The sequence below is a fragment of the Vidua macroura genome, chromosome 4 (genome assembly GCF_024509145.1).
Source record: "Vidua macroura isolate BioBank_ID:100142 chromosome 4, ASM2450914v1, whole genome shotgun sequence".
Classification (NCBI taxonomy): domain Eukaryota; kingdom Metazoa; phylum Chordata; class Aves; order Passeriformes; family Viduidae; genus Vidua; species Vidua macroura.
Genome location: NC_071574.1, coordinates 2442343 through 2462488, shown reverse-complemented (window position 1 = coordinate 2462488; position 20146 = coordinate 2442343). Strand labels below are relative to the sequence as shown.

The 20146-nt window shown below is 48.5% G+C and overlaps 1 protein-coding gene across 3 annotated transcripts in view; it reads left to right on the top strand.

The window, feature by feature from the left end:
• Nucleotides 1-20146, top strand: part of SHROOM3 (shroom family member 3) — a 115710-nt gene that overhangs the window by 76518 nt on the left and 19046 nt on the right. For all 3 annotated transcript variants that reach the window (XM_053975317.1, XM_053975316.1, XM_053975315.1), the window contains one exon: nucleotides 12938-13066. Coding sequence is in view for 2 of the 3 variants with exons in the window: in XM_053975316.1 (XP_053831291.1) it covers nucleotides 12938-13066 (129 nt within the window). In the remaining variant the exon portion in view is untranslated. The remainder of the gene's footprint in view (nucleotides 1-12937; nucleotides 13067-20146) is intronic.

Sequence of the window (20146 nt, the reverse complement as noted above, 5' to 3'; positions counted from 1 at the left end):
CCTTAAAATGGCTAAGAAAATAATTGTATTCAAATGGAACACTGTTAGCCAGCATTTTTCTTTGTAAATTTGGGAGGAATGTGTCCCACAGACCTCATTTACCTTCACTCCAGCTTTGTCCCCTACTTCTTCTGTCCACAAGGTCCAAAGGTCTGCTTTTCTCAATCCCTGCTGTAATGCCTTTTAAACTCTGACCTCTGTATGTTCTTCTGCCTAAAAACCCCAGCCTTAAATTCAGTTGGGTGCCACCAGCAGGACCCATTGAAACACGTTCATTTCTCGTCCCAGCCAGAGCCCCCTTTAGCTCATTCAGCAGAGGGGTGAGGCTCAGCAGCTCACTGTGTTTGCTTAGCCGTGGGGGCCTGACTCTGCTCCTGCAAGGCGCTTGTCCAGATTTTCCTCGACACCAGCAGAAACCACAGTAGGGAAAAATAAATGCCCTAAAACTCCTTTGAGTAAGAGAGGTGAAGTCCAGGCCAGCCTACAACTGGGAGAGGGAGGGGTGCTCTGCATGTCCATAATATGGGGATTTAGAGGATTGAGAGCTTGTTGGCCCACATTAAATGGTGCTTGGCACCTCTGGCTCTTTAATCGAAGAGGGAAGTTCAGTTCGACTGAAATCAGGATTACTGTAAATTTTAAGGAAAAGTTCATTTAATAATCGCAGAGGCTTATCTTCCAGAGGTCAGCAGGTCAGAGGTTTAACTATAAAACATTGCTCAAAAGGCAATAAAGACATACAAGGCCAGCTGCAGCCTATTTGGCATTGCTCTGCAGAGAGGGCTGCTGCTGTGGCACGTGGGAGCCCTGCCTCTGGGAGATGGTTCTGCAGCAGCCAGGGGCCTCCACAAATACCCCTGTGTTCAGTAGGCCTGAACAGATTTTTTAAATGAGAATAAAAGCAGGGTGATGTAGAGCCCTTCTCCCTCTACAGAGTATCCCAGGTCTTGGCAGCAATGGGAGAAAAGCTGGGCTCTTGCAGGAGGATGCAGCTGGCATTGGTGAGCTGGTGGACTTGGGAAGGCTGCTGAGGGAAGAGAGGTGATGGGGAAAACATCCTTTCTGCATTTGTTTAGTTAGGTTGGCCCTCTGGGTGAGCAGCCATCCTTCACTTGGTGTTTGCAGAGCAGCTGGCATGGTGGGGCCTGGTTCATCCCATCCCCAGGCTTCTTCACCCCAGCAGCAGTGTAAGTAAATAAATCAGGAGGATATGACATCAAACAGGCTGTTTTATAATGCCCTGTGTGATTCCCACTTGGCTAACATTTGTTCAGGCCCAGAGTGGCTGGCACTGGCAAGCTGCTGGAGTTTAATGGGTGTGGGAGTAGAGCATGGCTCATGGTCAGCAGGATCAGGCTGTAGCCACACTACTCAGTATCTCAAGGTGCACACTACTCAGGTGCTCAAGTCAGCGGAAAAGAAAACCCGTGCGTCCAAAACCACGATTTAGGAGGTTGCTCCCAAGTTTAACTGGAATGAAAACCTTGGCTACCCTTGATGTGCTGCATTGCTGCATGCTTGCCTCTGTTCAGATGAGAGGCGCTTCCCTAATCCTTTACATTCGAGTTGCACCGGGGCTCAAATTAGCGGCAGTGTCCTTGGGTTTAAAGAAGCATGAGGAATGGCAGTAATCAGTTGTTGGCAAGGGAAGGGGATTGGGTGGGTTTTTCATGTAGCAGTAACTGCTGTATTGGCTCAGTTCTAGAGGTTGGGATCAGAAGGGTAAATTTATGCCTTTGAAAGAGGAATTTGATGGAAATGAAACCAGCCCACTTCACCCTGATTAGATTTCATCATGTTGTGCCTTCAAAATGCCTTCAGCAGCCTGGCAACAAGGGCAGAGATTTGAGAAGCATCCAAAAGTTAAAAGGACACAGTTCCTATGGACCGTCAGCCTGTCTGTTATTAAAAAAAAAAAAAAAAATCTCATCTTTACTATTCTTTCAGCAACTCAGAAGAGTGTTGAAGAAAAGTATTCAGGGAGACAATAAAAATAGGCAGGCCAAGTGCTCTCCAGCAATGACCTGATCCCGTCTGGTGTGCTGCAGGAGGACACAGATTCCTTTGCAGTTACAGGCGGGCTCCGGGCTGGAGACAGACTCCATTTCAGCCTAATTTAAGCAAAGTACGTGATGATAACTGGTGGCCAGTACAGTTATAGTGGGGACAGGGCCCCCGTGCACGATGGCTGCATCCTCGTCAAGCTGTGGCAGCTTAAATTTCCCGGGGTAGATGGGAGCAAATATGTGCTATAGTAAGGCATAGCTCTACAAACTCAGCTACAGCCCTGATGGGCATATCAAGATTGGAGTGGGTTTGTCCAATACTGTGTTTTCCCATCCAGGCTAGGCAGAAGTAAATGGCATATACATTCTTGTCCCCAGGGGCAGGAATGATCTGCAGGGAGAAGGAGAAGCTGGGATATTTGAAGTGACTCTTGCAGCCAAGGAGTTTGCCTTGTGAAATCATGGTTTGATTTGTTTGTCTTCCTGTGCAGACATTGTTTGCCTGGGAACCCACTCGCTCCGTGCTGGCTAGAGTGCTTAATTCCCTGAGGACCAGACCTCGGGACGGATCTGCTCTGTGTTGGGGAAGGAGTGGTTAAGCCAGGCCAGAGAGAGGTGTGTGTTGAGAGGTGGATTGAAAGGGAAAGGTTTTATGGGGCCCAGTGGCTCTGTTGTGAAGGATGCTAAACTTCCAGGCTGGGAACTGGGGGCTATCACTGTTGAAGCAAAAAGGGAGCTTAATTTCGAAGTGGCTAGGGAGTTTACTATCTTGTTTCTGTCAAAGGTTTGCAGGGGTGATGCTGATTAATGTCATGTCCTTTCCCCGAGTCTGTCTATTCCCTTCCTCTTCCATCTCACCAGGCTCAGCCTGACACTGTTTATTAGGCCACTTGTCTCTGGTTTTTGAGGAATAAATATTGACACTGATGGCTGCTTAATAGGATTTGGGCTTGCTGCTTTCTCTCCGAAGGAGTTTGGCACTTGTGACTCAATTTGTGTTTGGGCCTGGCTCCACCAAGGCTCCATTTTGGGAGGGGTGTTGGTAATGAGGGTGTTATACGGGTGTAATACGCGTGTGCTGCGTACGAGGAGAGGCTGGGAGTGGGGATATGTATTGCTCCCCTTTGCCTGTTGGTATGCAGAGATTCCCAGGCTGTGACTCCAAATCGCTGCATGTCCCTTCCTTTGAGAGGGTGTTGCCACTGGGGAAGAAGAGTTTTTGATGTCTTGTTAACCTGTAACTGCTGTGAGGGCCTCAGGTCAGGCTGCCACTTGGCAGTGCTGTGGGCACTCTTCTCCTCGCTGCTTCCTTTATGTGCTTGGTGGTGTCCACTCCAAGGAAATGCAGCTCATGCTGTTTCAGAGTGGTTTGGGTGGATTTTTGAAACGTGTCTGAAGTGAGGAAAGTCCCATTAAAAGCTCTTAGACATTTAGGCTAAGTGGGGTTTTCTTGGGTTTCCCAAGAACTGTGAAAGGGTTTGCATCTACAGAGCAGTACCTTCATGCTCCTGGAAACTCAGGAGGATCTGAGACTTTTCTCTGGAAGTCGAAGCCATATGCTAAGCTGTAGTGGAATTTCTCTCGACTCTTGCTGGGAGTGCTTCACCTCAGTGGTACTGGAGGGCAGCATCACTGGGGAAGCCTCGACCTCATCCAGGTGAGATTCCTACAGCCTCTGCAGGTGCTCATCCAGCCCTGCAGCACTTGCAGAGAACATCCCAAGAGCCAGCCTCAGATCCTGCTTCGAGCCCAAGGAATTATTTGGGTCTAGACTCAGGATCACCAGACCAAAACCCAGTAGACAGGGTGATGGGGAAGAGTTTTCCTGCTGGCAGGGCACATGGAAGACGTCCCACACCAAGGGCTGTGTACAGGAAAGATGCTCGTGGTATCTTCTCAGCAGAAGGGTGGCAGATGACTCCTAATGCTGCTAAAATAGCTCCCTGCTGCAGGGGAGCGGAGTTGGGAAGGCCACTTGCCCCTTTTAGGAGCTTTATGAGAGAACAGTGGGGATGCACAAAGGCAGAGGACCAAGTGAGAGGGGCCAAGGGTTCCTCCCTCATCTCACGTTCTTTGTCATGGTTGCAGCCCTCATCCTTTTCCAAGCTCACCTCTGCCAGACTGGCAGATGCTAAAAATATTTGGAGTGACAAACAGGTATTTATTAGCTTAGCAGCCAGCATTTCTGTCACTTGCCTTGGTCTCTCTCACTGAGCTGGCCAAGTCCTCATCTCCTTACTCAATCTGTCATCACTTCTTACTTGGGCAAATCTCCTGCTGAAATCCCCAGGAAGTAAATGGAATGCTGTGTTGAGTAAGGTGTGGAGGAATTTGTCCAGGAAGAGGTTGGCGTGTGGGATGAAGAAGATCATATTCTGGGGATTAGGTATTGCTATACTTTCAAAGGTGATTTAAACCTGTACACTCCACCCATCCAGTAACTGCAATTAAAATCTGGAATACCAGGAAGCACTGCAGATAATCAGGTTAGAGAGGGCTGAGAGACAGCTCAGCTGCTGCAGACCTGAGTCCTTGGCACTGAATGTCCACTGTGCCAGTGACAAATGTGAGTATGAGGCTTTCTTCTGCCCCCTCTGAAGAGATGCTCAGATTGTCACTCCCATTAGTATAAATCACTGAGACCAGTTTTCAAAACACAGCTGAGCCACTGCTGCAGCACTTTGGCAACATCTCTATTTCCCTAGGAGAGCTACTGGGCTAAAATTTCAGGGTGTGTTCCTTAAAGTGCAAGGTGTTGCCAGTGCAGGTGAGGAAGAGAGATCCAGCTGTGCTGGCAGAAGAGATTAATTCCCCACTTGCTCATAGTGCCAGAGACCTCATCCATCTGCCACTGGAACAGTTCCTGTAAGCACTCCCTTAATCTTTAGCTTTAAACCATTTAAATTGTTGGGGTGAACTGACCTCGTTTGGTTTGCATGGAACATATTAGGAGCTGTACCAGCAGATGAAGCCTGGTCCCAGCTCCAAGCTGCTGGCAGAAAAGTGTCCCAGTGAAGGCTGGGCTTGCCTTTCAGGTCTCAGGTCTGCACCCTATGGCCAGGTCCCAGGTGGGGTACGTCTTGCCTGACATTCAGACCCTCCCCCAGTATGGCCCTTTTTATAGCTGGAAAACATTGCTGTTCTGAAGGGTGAGTGTAAAAAGAGTAATTGTGGGGAAATACCTTCTGCTGATTGCATCTCTTGCTGTGAACATAACTATTCCTTCAGCATGGAGGGCTTGTGGGCTTTTCCTATGGAATCGTTTTAATTCCTAAATCCTAAAATGGAAACTAATGCTTATATTACATTATATGAGTATGACTTTTCCTTCCTCCTTGTGGCTGCTTTTCTTTGTAGGAGCTGCAGTTGCATTTTTTGTTCCACTTACGCTTATCCTTTAGAGCCAGCTTGTGCTTGGTGTGTGTAATGTAAGAGACGTTAAATGTTATCATTTATCAGAAGGACTTTAGATCCACACGATTCAGTGTGGGGATACCCCAGAAGCTGTCAGGCTGCTGATTTACCTGCATGTGGTGGCCGTGGCCCTTACAGGGACAGGTGTGTTAAAGGCCCTCCAGCTTGCCTGAGCACTGCTGTGCATCATCTTCCTCTCAGGCACCTCTGCCCGACAGATCTGATGCACAGAGAGAGCTGATCCCACTGTTTTATGGCCATCTCTGAAGGATTGTTCCTCACAGCTTCCAGGTCCTGAACAGCCCGTGAGGAGAGGGGATGTTCTGATTCCCCAAGCTGATCCTGCAGTGTCCCCAAAGGCATCTCTGAAAAACCTCAGGAGATGCTCGGTAATGGTCAAGAGCAAGTTTATAGGATAGTCCTGTTAGCTGTGGGGTAGAAAAGAATGAAACTGCCATTTCTTTGTGGTTTTACTGCCTTCTTGACACAATAAGTAGGTAGATCTGTTTTTGAGAGGGTTAAAGCTCTCTGAGCACAAGGTGCAGGAAAGCATTTCGCATGCAGGTAGAGGCTGGGATGCAGGATGCACCACACGCCACTTTTTTGACAGACCAGGACAGTTCTCACCTCTCAATTGTCTCCTCCTGAGAAGGTGAGGTCTCCCCTGAGCAGGCAAAGTGCTGCTCAAGTCAGTACTGCTTTAGAGTCATTTGCTTCCACTGAACTTGATCCCAGATTAGAACTTCAGGGAATGAAGCCACAGTCCCAGGAAGATGTGGGCCAGAGCTGCACAGAGCACACTTTGGGAACAAGCTGTCTGGGTGGTAATGAAGCACAAACAGCAAGCTGTGATAGTCTAACTGTACACCACTAATACAAAAAGCCAGGAATTCACTAGGGATAAAAGCTAAATCCTGAGCCCACAGGTTCTTCCTTCCAGCCAGGATCCAGGTCATTTTGGCAGGGCTCTGCAGGGAGTTGTGTGCTCCAAGCCGGCTGGGCAGCACAAGAAAGGACTGCGGGCTTCGGGGCTTCGTGCCCAGCTGCCTCCGAGGGCCAACTGCTCATGCAAAGCAGGGAAGGCCCCCAGTTGAGAAAGCGTGGATTTAGGGTGCCTGTGAAAGGGTGGCAGTCTCTGGGTCGAGGTCTGGGTGCAGTGGAATGCTTATTGTCAAAGCTAAAGACCAAAGGGAACGCTGCATATTGTGGGCCTAAATGCAGCTGGCACAAACCAAAAATGTGCATGTGAGTGCCTTTCTAAGTACCCAGTAATCCTCCAGGGCAAAACGGGGATTACGGCTCTCTCCCAGACAAAGGAGGAGTTCATTTTCTCAAAGATCCCTTGGCCAGTGAAGTGAGGAACCCAAATGAATGCCAGGGCTCCTTTCAGCTCTCTGCTTGCAAACAGGTACTGCGCGGGAGCAGCTGGTTTGTGTGAGGCTGTGCAAACACAGCACGGCCAGATTGTGGGATTGAGGTCAGGTCAACTAAAACCCATCCACTCCCAGAGAAAAGGGGAAGCCAGAAAAATGCTGGACAAGTAGGACTAGACAGTGTTGCACAGGGAAAAAGTGGTCTCCTTTCTCCAGACATTTTTCTCAGTGGACCTGAAGGTCAATGCTCATTGAGGTTGTTTAAGTTGGAGTTGCCTGAGTGAAGAGCCCTCCAAGAAGGAAAGCTTGAGTCTGGATTAATTCCAGGTGACTTCTCAGCCTCTGTTGCTTTGCCCTGAAATTCTGCGTGCTTAGAATCTCCATGTAGGAGCCATAAGACTGAAAGTGATGGGTGCCTGAATGGGAGGATGTATCCATCTAAAATTCACCATCCTGTGCTTTCTTTAATTTGCCTTCAAGCAATGGCCTGTGCAAGTAGAAAAGCACAAGCCCCTCTGCACTGTTCCTGGGAAAATTCTTTTCCCTTTTCAGGATTGGCTTATGGCACAAAGATCAGCTCTAGTAATCCTGTTTTACCAGATATCAGAGTGGATGTGCCTGAGATGTGTACAGAAAATGTGCATTAAGTAGTCCTGTTTCTTAGAAGCAGCAGCCAGCAGCACTGTGAATGGGTTTGGGCTGCGTGGCTTTTTCTTTTCCCTGAGCTTTACTGACCCATCTGAATCCTAGACATGGATACTATTGTTTCTACTTGAGAATTTGGACCTTGCTGCAGATCTCGGGGAAGAATGCCTAATTCAGTCCCAAGATTCATGTGCTCAGTGAGCCTTACTGAGATTTCAAACTTGCTCTGCTTATGATGAAATTGTGCTTCCAGGAGTTACACAGGTGGAGCCTGTTGTGTTTTGGATTCATGAACCAGCCTTGAATTCCTCATGTGCCTAATTAAGACTGTGGAGTTAAACCTGGCTGTTTCCCATCTCAGGTGAATGTCGTAAGTCACAAGCTAGAGCTTTTACCCAAGGACTGAGACTTTTTCTGGCAAAGGTTTTACAGGTTATTAGTGTGAGAGGTTTCAGTGCAATTTATAAATTGTTTTTCATGATAAGTTTTGTCCTCGCGTTTCCTCCTGGTCTTGGTGTGGCTCGGGGGTCCTGTGAGCAGAGAAACAAACCTGTGCAGGCCTTGCTGCTACCAGGAGAGTACCTGGGCCTTTGTGCTCTGACACATGGGGCACTTCCAGCGCAGCTCAAGGAGATTCTGGGAGCGTGACAGAGATGTGGATTACAGGCTATTTCTGGACCAGCCGCAGGAGGTCACAAAATAAGAAATACGTAAGCAATCCCCAGTCTTTTCACTTCAGGCAGAGTGGGAGGATCTGCCAAGCAGGACGGCCACAGCCAAGGTCGGTGCCTGGGATGGGTGTGGTGTCTCCCTCGCTCTGCATCCCTCTCCCTGAGAGCACGGAGGAGACAGGAGGCTTTGCTCTTTGCCGGGAGATAGACGGGGCACTGCCGCGGAGGTGCCGTTTGCATTCCCAAGGAGACGTAATTCCGGCTCAGCAGCTGCTGAGAGCTTGCCTGTGGGATGAGGATAGCCAGAGGTGAAGCTGCCCAGCTCTCCTTATGTCACTGGGCTGAGCTGGGGATCTCAGGCTGCCCTGTGACATTGTGTAACGTGGGGTGCTGTGAGGATAAACCAGCAGCGTTAACCCCTCTGGCTCCTTCCTGCCTGTCGGAGCCCAGTTCAGCTTTGTTGCTGCTTCTCTGTATTTTTGTGTCTGTGATGTGCTGTTGGCTGCTTCTCTAGTGGAGGGGGGTTTCCTCTTAGGCTCTGATTTAAAATAAAGGGAAGAATATCAGGAAATGCCTACAAATAGCTGTAGAAGTTGGAAGAAGAGTTCCCTGCTTTAATCTCAGTTTTAGAAGCATCATTGTGTGAGCTCCTGTGTTTCTAGGATGGCTTTTAATTCTGTCAGTGGTTACAAATACTCCTGTTCATCCCAAATTATTTCAAAATGAGAATTTAATCTCCATCCTCTCTTCTAGGACAACACTGGATTTAGAGGTAACAAACTACTAAAAATTACTAAACCTGTTAATATTTGGGGATTGGATCCTCTGGGACTCAGGTCATGTATTACTGTGGCAGCAAATCAGGTGTTGGTTTAAACTCAGCAATCATGGCTTCAAGACGTGGGACCATTAAAAAATACCTGTTCTGAATTTTTTTTTTTAAAAAGTTCATCATTTCCACACATAGTTCCAGGTGCTGTTTATGCCTCATCTCAGGCATATCCTAGACTCATCCCTGGAACTACAGGCAGCTAAGCCAAGAGTACAGGATGGTAGTGCAGCCAGAAGAACCTGTAACGCTGTTGTCCTGGAAAAGAAATGCTATGAGCAGACAAAACTTCCCTGTGCAAAGTCTGTCTCCTCTTTGGGAATTACAGCCAGGCAGCTGAGCTTGCACTGCATCATTTCCTCAATGAGAGCAGTGATTTATGCTGCTGCCATTACTCAGGGAACTATTGTTATGAAACATTGAGTTTAATTAATTAAGAATATGATCTCTGCAGACTCAGATAATTGCCGGGAGAGCTGCTGGGCAGAGGCACCCACCCACACTTGCTGTCCAGGCTGGCTTAAGAAAATCTGTGTTGGTTGAAGGTTGTAAATAAGGATAAGGAAGACTGGAGAAAGTGAGAAGAAAGAGCCAGGAGCCCAAAAGGTTAAGATAAGTGCTGTGAAACGTTCCAAGCATGCAGGTAACAGGAGGTCAGCACGGGAAGCAGATAAGGGGCCAGAGGAGCTCAGAGGCAAAGGATCTCCCTAAAACAGCAACTGAGTTCTGCAAGGACTGCAGCAGCTCAGGAAGGCCATGAGACATCCAATGGCAGCAACTGGCAAACCAGTCCTATGGGGAGATGATTAATATAAAATAAGGCCACCCATGTGTTCTTAAAGAGCTCTGAGGAAGGTGGTGAAAAGTAGGGAGAGTTTCACAGATGCCTGCTGTGGAAAGGCTGTGCTGGCTGTCCAGGCAGAGATGGATGTGGGGTCAGGAGGTGCTGCCTTTCTTGTGGAGGGGGCACTGAAACTTCTGAAGCAGGTTTTCCTTGAAAAAAAGCCCTTAACCTCTAGCACTGTATTCTTTCACTGTCAAGCAAGCAGCAAAGAAAAAATCCAAGCAGGCCGTATTTTTAGATGAGGGAAAAGCTGGGCATAGTGTACTCATGGACATGTGTGGTATTAAATACCAAAGGCACCATGGAAGCAGCAAGTATAAATAACAATTCATAATTAAACACGAACTTTGCAGAAAAGGAAAGATTTCAGAGGCAGCTGCCAGCCTCAGGTGGGAGGTAAAGGAGTTTTAAATAGAATTTGTATGCTGGGTTTCCTGTCTCCCACTTGAGAGCTTTAGAAACAACATGATAACAAAAGGAACAACTGCAGGCCCCTCCTTGCCAGGGATACTTTTTAGCTATGGAATTGTGAGGCCCTTTGCAGCATCCCAAAATAAAATGCAGTCCCAGGCTTTAAGAGCATCCCATCGGGCTGGGTACTGCCACAGGGAGCTGGAGAACTGTCCCAGAGCAGCTGGAGCTTTCAGAGAAGGGCCACTCTAAGGAGAAGGTGTGAGGACAGCCAAGAGGAAAGGTAGGCCCCCAACAGCTTTGCACAAGAGTGGCTATCTCCATGTTATGGTGGAAGAAGTGTCTTTATAGGGATTAACACCCTCCTGGGTGTTAGACTGAGCTGCCTTACTTAGGAATGCCATAGAAAATGCTCTGGGATAAGCAGCCAGGTAAGGCAGAAGGCTGCAAAGGCAGGCCAGGTGCTGGCCTTGGGGTCCTGCCTGGGGAGGTGTCCAGCCCTACAGCCCTGGCTGGCCTCAGCTCTTCGCCCTGCCCTGCACGCTGTGCTCTCACAGGGACACCCCTGTAAGGGGACTGTCCCTCTGGCTGTGCTCTGGCCCTGAGGTGGGTGTGCTTCCCAGGGGGAAGGATCCTCATCTCTTGTGATCCCCACTGGGCCTGATAAATGTTATTTCTAGAGCGGCTGATTAGTTTTCAATGTCTTACTGAGCCTGCCATGCACCACAGAGCTCTGCAATTACAGTTCTTTAAGAGGCTGGGGAAAAACTCTGTTGCATTTCCTTGTTCTCCTCAACAGCACCTCCGGAGCCCATGGAGACACTAATTAAGGTGTCTTTGTCTCTGTGAGGTAAAGCCCAAAGTTATGCATGCTGGCAAGCACGGGTTGCTCCTGTGAGGGGGAACACCCAAGCTGCTTATCCTCCCTCCCTCTGCTTGGGGCTGTCAGTGGAGGGTAAGGCTGTGCAGATCCATGTGGGAACACTTGGACTTCCTCAGAAAGCTCTGCTCGCAGCAGAGTTTAGGGTCTGTGGTGTATCTTGCTTTCTTAGCATCTTTCAAAAGCTGCTTTCTCTTAAAAGAAAGAAAGAAAAAAAAAAAAAGAGCCCAAGTGCTGAAAGATCACTTGGCTGTGGTGCCCGGGGAGCTGTAGACACTTACTACTCCTTTATATCAGTTCCTCAGGCTCTTTTCTTGGCACAGGGGCAGTTTCCCAGCCTTACATATTGACACTGGCTCCCTCAGAGACAGCTGGCCAGATGGAAGGTGTGAGCAGCTTTCCCCACTGCAGGAGTACCGCTGTGCTGTGGCCTGGCACAGCCAAATTCTGCTCTCCAGGAAACGAGCAGGGAAGCACAGAGCTCTGTCTTCCAAACGCTGAAGCTGTGAACATATTTTGCTCACAAAATTGTAGACCTGTTTGTATGGATAAATTGTTTATATGCAATCTTTTAAATCCTCATCTGTCGCCGGCCTTCTGTCCTTTCTGTGTCTGGCAGTGAAATCTCCTCTGGAAATTGGTAATTTTTCATGGTAAGCTTGGTGAGCAAAGAGAGTTAGAGCAATTAAGGATACTGGCACTTCCAGGGCTGCAGTAAAGGAGATTTTGCTCCTGGTGTACAGTGAGGCTGGAATGGGAGCAGGGAAGGGAAACTTTCAAGTTTGATCAGAGACTTGACATCATCTCGCAGGAGAGGAGCGGCAGAGACAAAGCAGGACGGGATTTGGCACATGGAAAGAAAAGGCAGCCAAGGCAGGATTTGGGGTAAAAATCGGATGAAGATAAGCACAGTGAGCAAAAAAGGGCTGTTCCGGACCAGTCGCTTTCCCTAATCTAGGTGAAAGTGCTGCTGCGCTTCCCTGCTGTATCTCATCCGCAATGCGAGGCTTAACATTCCTGCCTGGCACGTGGGGGCGCGGGCAGGGAGCGCGGGGGAGGACCCAGCCGGACACAAAGACGGCCGGTCTCTCACCGGAATGGCATCCAAGCCATCTCAGCTATCCAAAGCCCCAGATGCCGGCATGTGGGCTCAGCACACAACGAGAGGCAATTGCAGCTTATCCCGGGCCAGGCCTGCCGCGGGGGGGCCTTTCAGCCCCGCTTTTATTCAGCGTGGGGGGGAGTTCCTTGAGCGAGCCGAAATTTTAAATTTCTTCTGCGCTTCAGGGCTAAAAATTGGAGTGAGTGGGAATAGTGGAGCATTCCAGGGGGAAGGAAGGAGCTGAAGCGATGGTTACATTGCGTTTTTGTGACTTGGAGCAGGGTAGATACATGTTTGCTGACTTGGTGGAAATATCAGTAGAGGAGGTAGGACAGGTTTCTCTTTCTCCCTCTCACTGTATGGACCTTTCTCTTGGCTTTTCTCCTGTGTGTTCAGAGCATTCCCTGAGCTCTCATAAGGTGGTTATATGTGGAGAAAGCGTATCCCACTGTGGAACCCCTGAACTCCACACTTGGGGATTTCGTGTCCCCAAATGCAGCTGCAGGATAAGGAGTTCTGTGCCGTGGGTACTGAGCTAATCTCACTCCTGTGTGCCATGGGATTGGGCAGCTCCTCCAAAACACTCGTGAGGGACACTCGCAGAGCCAGTCACTGCTCAGAGCAGAGAAAGGATACACATGGCCTGATGCCCCTGCCTTGCCCTCTGGGTCTGTGCATTGCCCTCTTTCCTAAAATCCTCTTGGCTAAAAGGGCTGAGGTTTTGCGTGCTGGTATTTAGCTGTCCTTGCTCTCCTTTGGCAGGGACACCCATGCAGCACAGGGATGCACAGAGCTGTCTCCCAGCCCGCTCAGCCCGGACTGCGTGACCACTGACTTCCAGCCCGGCAAAGCCACGTGGGCAGCAGGAGTCAAATTACGGCTGAAGACCAGGTGAGAATGTGTTTGTCTGTGTCCCTGAAGCCTCTGCAAAGACAGAGTGGAAAACAGTTACTGCTTTGGCTGCCAGTGTGCCTGAGGGGCACTCACAGGGAAGGAGTGCTGAAATTTCTCCTCAGAGGCTTTTGTCAGTGCTGGTAAAAGGCATCAGAAATGCTGAACCCAAATATCTCCACAGAAGTGATGTAAGTCTTCTCTGACTTCCCAGCTTCAGGTGCCTGGCATTCCAAAATCACCTGGCTTCTTCAGAGTCTGGGAGTTTTAGTGGGAGTTTGGCATTCATGTATTCTGAGTACCTGTCTGCATTTTTGAACAATTAAATGTCTTCAGAAATCACTTTCCTGAACTGCTCTGGTTTTGTGACTGGCTGGTATTGTGACTGAGCCTGACTCCCTTCCTTTGGCCATGCAGTTTAGGACCAAATCCTACAGCATTTACTCAGGCAGAGCTTTTGCTGGCATCAAAAAGAGCTTTTACATCAGTCAGCTGTAATCTGGGTGACCTCACAGATTTCTGTGTCTCGGTCTTCTGAGATTTGTACCATGAAGTGGAAGCAGTGGCTTTTATTTGCAACATGGCATTTGGGTCAGACCTTGACTTATTTGAAGTCAAGAAGCTACACTGATTTCCTGGAGCTGGCAGAAATGTGGCCCAGTGCCTGGAGTGAGCAGCTGAGAAGGGAATTCCACATTCTGATCTTATCAGCAAGGATGCACCTCTGGAGCAACCTCCCTGATCTTGGTGGAAATGCTCCAGCTTCTGGCCACTGTAGGCAGTCATGGATGCTAACCCTGTACAGCATTGGACAGAGCAGATTTTAGAGACTGAAATATCTCCTCAAGCTGATTTTGTTGAGGAGAAGTTTATCTCTGACTGAGGAGTGGGACTCTGCATTTCCCCAGCTATGTGACCCACAGGGAATTTGGGAGAGAGCTTTCCTACATCCACCATCTCCCTATAACAATGAGTCATTCACCATATGCCCTCTGTAAATCCTTCTTGCCCAACAGTTTAGTAGCAGATCTTCACAGAAGCTTCAAAGTTTAGTGTTTCACTTGGATAAATTTGCCTTTGGGTGCAGAGCCCAGTGTTTAGCTTTACTTTTCCAGTGGCATAGGAAGCTGTGTCTTCACATCTCAGTTTGACCCAGGCTGGAGCTTTAGTTAGGAACAGGAAGCTGCTCTAATGTATAAGAATGTGCCTGTGGGAGGGTGTTTCAGATTCAGCAGCCTTTGCTTTGGCCCAGGCAGCGGGTGCAGCTCCCTGGCACATTTGACTTATCCTGCTACCCCTGAGATGTGTGCAAATACCTCCATACATCGTCCTGAAGGCCCTGATGCTTCCGTCCCATTTGTTGCTCCTCCATGAGCAGGTGGATGTGGAGCTCACACTTGGATGTGGAGCCCATGAGCGTTGCCTGTGATCTGTAGCCCTGTAGCTCAGAGGAGAGCCCAGCTGCTGCCTGGAGCCTTGCCTGGCAGATCCCCTCGGTTACCTGCCGTGCCTCATTGTCCACGTTCCGTTTGGATAATCGGCTCACGGGGCAGCGTTCCTGCTGCCAGCCCCCCAGTTCCTCCTAAGCACTGGACGAGGGGAGGAAAACACATTCCTTCCATTGTTTCCAAGTCTCTCCTGTTGCAAGTTGCTGTGTGTTGGATATTGGGTCGTGAAAGAATCTAAGCTATGCTTGGGCTTCTGTCTTTTTAACTAATTTACTGACTGGAGAAGAATGAGAAAAAATTAATTGAATTGAGCCTGTGGGGCCGGTTCATCAGTCTGGATAAATCAGTGCAGCTCTGAAGAGCTGCAGGCAGGGAAGCCACTGCAGGCTCTGGCTGCTAGGATTTTCTGCCCTTGCTCTGGGAGAGATGATGTGAATCCCTGGAGAAGCCATGGAATAATAGGGTCCTCCTCAAAGACTGTAAGTCAGTCAGCTGCTTCTTTTCCATGTCTGTTCTTTCTTCCTCTTTTTCCAGCAAAGGAAATAGAGTAAAATTACAGAAAGAAGAAAGTTGCAGAGTCTTTAACCTAGTGCTCCTCTGCTCCTCATTGTAAGCTATGCGTGGTCTAGGTACCAGGCTGAAGGCTCTCCTGGCTTCTCCATGTCCAAGCTGCAGCCCTGTGGGAGCAGCAGAGATGGACTGTCTTGGTGGCAAGCACTTCTCGAAACAGAGATCTGAAATACACCTCATTTTGCAATTTGAATCAAACTTAGTCTGTTGCTTGATAATGCTGTCTTCAAAATAGAAAGCTGTCAGAAGATCCCGGTAGGACAAAGTCCTTGAACCCAGTAATCGGGAAGAGTGAGGTTTGTATACATCACCTCTGTTCCTGTTGAAGCCTGTGTCTGGTTAGTGTCAGGGAATGCCAGTGGGACCCTTTCTTTGTGTAGGGAAAAGTCCTCAATCTAAATATTGCCTGTCAACCCCACGCTGGGGTGAAGGGAAGATGGAGCCGCAGCGCACGGCCCGGCTGTGAGCCCCTCACTCTTTGTTTCCTTTGCTGGACACGGGATAAATGCCTCTTTCTTGGATAAGACAGCGTGGGGGTTCCCAGAGATATGTGATAACACAGAGGTGTGACTTGCAGGACCAATAATCATTAATTACAATGTTTGACTGTTCCTAAGTTCAACGAAGGAGCGCCCGTTGCTCACAGCTGCCATCACCTCTGAGCAGTCCCAGCACTTCCATCTGCAGCCTGTGGCTGAATAAGAAAAAATCTGTCTCTAGACCCACATACATGGTTGTCATTTCTGCTTCCACACAGGGATTCTCTTCCCAGTGGTATGGTGGGGAGTTTTTTCCCAAAGAGTTTGTGATGGTAGTGGTAGGAATTCTGAGCAGAAACTTCTGATTCCCTTCTTCCTGATCCCAGAGAGACTTCAGGGAGATTGGTACCTGTCTCCCAGTTCCCAGATGACACTCAGGGCATGGTCTGATGCAGCCCAGACATCCCCAGTGATGTTTGTCCAAGGGGAAAAACAAAAGCTATCTGATGTGTCAACTGGAAACACCACACAGGCACAGCAGTTGCAAATGAACATTTTGTGGAAAAGCAGAATGTGTCCTGGTATGAGAATATTGAGAATATTGACACATTTCACCCAGGTGTGCTCAAATAAAGGGGTTTTCAGTGTGTTTTTTACTTAGGGAAAGTTTTCATCTGAGCATTAAGGGGTGGGGGGGTGTGGGCATGGTTCTCCCTTTCCCCTATAGATGAGGAGACACTATTGGCCAAGATCCAGGGTGTGAAATAACATTTCATAGACTTCAGGTCTTTCTAATGAGTCTTCCTTCTTTTTAGTCAAAATTGTGAAGGGATGGAGCTCACTCCACACCGTTCCTGCCTGAGAATTTAGCAGAAGGGCTCAGTGAGCCTAAAAAGAGAGATTTAGTGAAAGACACACCAAGCTGACGCCATTCTGGTCCGACTCCTTTCTAATTGGCCTTGTCTGTTCTGCTTATTTTTAGAACCATGACTGAACCTTAATTAAGTGCGACGTTGCTTTGAGTAGATTGTGGCCTCGCTCTGTCGAAATCCTAATAGGCTTCTGAGTGCTTTACTTTTTCCTTCATCTCCTGCCTAATAGATGGGCAGAGAGGCTGCAGCCACACGTTTGGGTGTCTGGAAAACATCTCCTTGTCATGCTCCTGCTCTTTTAGATGTGGCCATCTTGGAGACAGGTCTGTCCCGATGAGAATTCAGATGGTCGTTCTGCTTTCTGTTGCTGCAGGTGCACACTCACCCTGCACGGAAGGTACAGGCGAATTGCTGGGATCAGGATCTCTCTGTGTACAAAGATCCTGCTGCTGCATGCACAGGATATGGCTCAGGATATAATGCCCCTTCCACGTGGGTTTTGTTAGGTTAGAATTATCACCAGCTTGAAATCTTGACTGCTGTGAGGATGACGTGGTAAGGATGGGCAGCTGCCCTCTTGGCTTTCTCTCTTGTGACTCAGTGCCTGGGATCAGATCCAGGAGGCACCAGCTTTGCACTTGCATCCAAATCTTTCATTTCTCCTGCAGGAGGAGGGTCTGTGCTGCAGGGCCCCCATCCCTTCCCACCTCCCCACATGATGGGCTAGGCCATGGCTATTCCCTTCCAGCCATGCCTATCCCTTTCCAGCTCCAGCAACCTCCCACACAGCCACCTGGCCGCAGGGCTGCTGGAGGAAGTACATTCACAGGGATTGTGGTTGTGAATGATGGCAGAGTGACCCTCTGGCCTTAGTTCTCTTCTCTTCTCTGCCCTGTCCCATCTTCCTTGGACACATGAACACCAGCCACAGTCAGAGCAATCCCCTCAGGTCATGGAGGTGTGTCCTGGTGACCACTGCTCCTACCTGGATCCGCAGGTGGATTCTGCTTTCCTTGAAAGGTTTTGCTGCCTTTATCTTCAGCGTTGCTTGTCACTGCTGAGGAAGGGTTTGGAGCTTGTGGGGACAGAGAAAAATGACCAAAAGGTCAGTGGTACAAGAAGCATTGTTCACAGTTCTCTCTTTTCAGCCACCTGGATGATGTTTCTGATGGATGTGAGAATGGTGAAAACAGCTCCCCAGGAGCTGCGTGGGAGTAGAAAAAGATCAGTTTATTGGGGCACTGATGACCCTGAGTGGCTGGTTAATCAGCCACAACATCCCTCTCTGGCTTTCACTTATTAGCTTTCTAAGGATGTGGAAAAAATGCAAATGGCAATTTGAAGAAGCTGGGTTGTTTGCTCTGGTTGAAGATGGGCCTTTTCACACTGAATGACTGCACTCCTGAAGGACGCTGGCCTTGAGGTACTTTTGAACTTGCAGAGCACCCAGGTTGTATGTGTACTCCAGAACAGGCAAGGAACAGTACATGAAGAACAGTGATCAGACTGGCTACACTTTCCTGGATGTTCTTACTTTGTAACCTTGAGAAGAAGATAACGTTTCAGTTGCACTGTGAAGAAAGCCTCAGATGCTGATTCATCTGAGTTAGCGGCAAAGTGTCTTTTTAAAGTTCCATTCCTGTTTTGCATGCAATATAAAGATAATCTCCAGAGATCAGAGAGAAGAGCACACTCAGCTCTTGCTAATAAGAGCAAGCTGCAGAGCGGTTCCTGGTGAAGGGCCTCGGAGATGTGGATGTGGTCCCTGCAGCCCAGACTGCTCCCAGTGTGTGCCAGGCTGCCACTGAGGAACCTCTGCTGGGCCAGGCGTGTTTCCATCTGCCAGCACTAGCAGCAGCACAGCAACAGGGAGCACCCAGATAGCAGCAGCTGGGCAAGATTAGAGACTATCCCTTTGGCTTTCCAGTCTCCAGTGTGAACTGGCAGTACCTGGTCTGTAGTCTGGGTTACAGATGCCACGCAGATGCCAGCCTTGCATCGCGTCCTGCTGACTTCCCCAGGTATATCTTCGCTCCCAGACATTTGTCGTGATGCCAGCCTGACCTGGATGCCTGGGTTATCTGATCACTGGAAGTGTCCGTGAGGAACCAGGAGTCTCTTTTTCCAGCCTTGGCATTTACAACACAGGCATCACTTAGTGTATTATTTGAAGGGGAGAATTTTTCAGTAGTAAGGTTGTCCAGACACCTTCACAAGTACAATACAGAATATGTAAAAGATAAGGTATGAGGTTGGTTTGTTATTCTTGTTCTTGTTATTATGACAGTTCTGCAGTTTTAGATCCTACAGCCTCCTGAGCCAAAGTGTCACCTGTTGCTCCTGGTTTTGTTACTTAGCTGCACCGAAGTAACACCAGTTAAAGATCTAATGATTTATTTGTTTTCACTCAAGTCCGGCATTAGCTGCTGCATTTGCAGGTTTTATCACTCAGCCAGTTGGTCTGGGATCAGTCAGGATCTGCCACATTTCCAAGATAGGGTAGGTGTGGAAACAGTGCGAGGTTATCCCACAGAGCTGCTAAGCTGGTACCATGTGTCTTGTGACTAAAATTCACAGCTGTGCACATGTTATACTATTACAAGGATATCAAACAAAAGAGTTAGAATACCTGGGGCTCAGATGATTGGCTACACAGCTCCCTCACTGTTTCTACTGATCAACATGCCTTGCATAGGATCATTCATTTTCCCAAGCGGAAAACTGATGCTGATGGCTTGTACTCCACTAAAGTATTTACAGCCTTTAAATGTCTGCAGTGGAAAAGGTAAGAATGTGGGTTATTCTTAATAAACAGTTTTGTCAACTTCCCATCTGGCCAGGTTCCTTGTTTTCTGGGCAAGGAGCTTAACAGAAGAGCTCTGGCTTAAACACACCTACACAAATAAAGGTAAAATGGTGTTGGGTGTAGCTCGTCTTTTGCAGACCTCCAGTCCAGTTTCCCTTAAGACAATCCTGCCACAACAGACATTAAAGGGAAAAGCGTGTCCCTTTTTTTCCCTTCTTTTAGCAGACAATGAGGAAAAAACCAGCACTTTTGAAATCTGTATGGAAGAAATGCTGGAGAAATGGCTCTGCCTCTCACTCTCTGCCTGTGCTTTTCCATGCTGTCAAACATCAGCGGGTGCTCATGTTAACTGGTACTAGGAAAGGACCTGACCCTAAAAAGCATTTTTAACTTTTTGCACTTTCCTGTACCATTCCTCTTCCCAATCTTAGGCAGTGCTTTCAGTGTCTGTGTGCCAAGGGCATTTTAATCTATGTACTGATGTGTTCAGGACATGCTGTACTGTGGATTTTTCAGTGAAACAAAGACTAAAGATGTGTCATATCCTCCTCTGGCATTTATTTAGAAATTGTCATGCAGAATTCTCATGCAAGCTGTCACATTTCAGTAGGCCACAGGTCCAGGGCTGCTCCTTGTTCTCCCAGGGAGAGAGTGAGTAACTGTGGAAATGAGTGCTGGAACAGGGGAGAGATCCCTCATGGAAATCAGCAGGAGGATTAAGGACAAGCCCAAAGGCTGGGGCAAAGGAGAGTCTGTGTGGCCTCTTCAGGGGACTCGATCACTAATCCCCTGCTTTGACTTTCCATTGCACCACTCTGTGCTTTAAATAAGGTGTCAGTGTTTTTTTTTTTTCCCTCAGGGCTGACAGACACAGGCCTTGGCGCTGGTGACTGAAGGCACCAAAG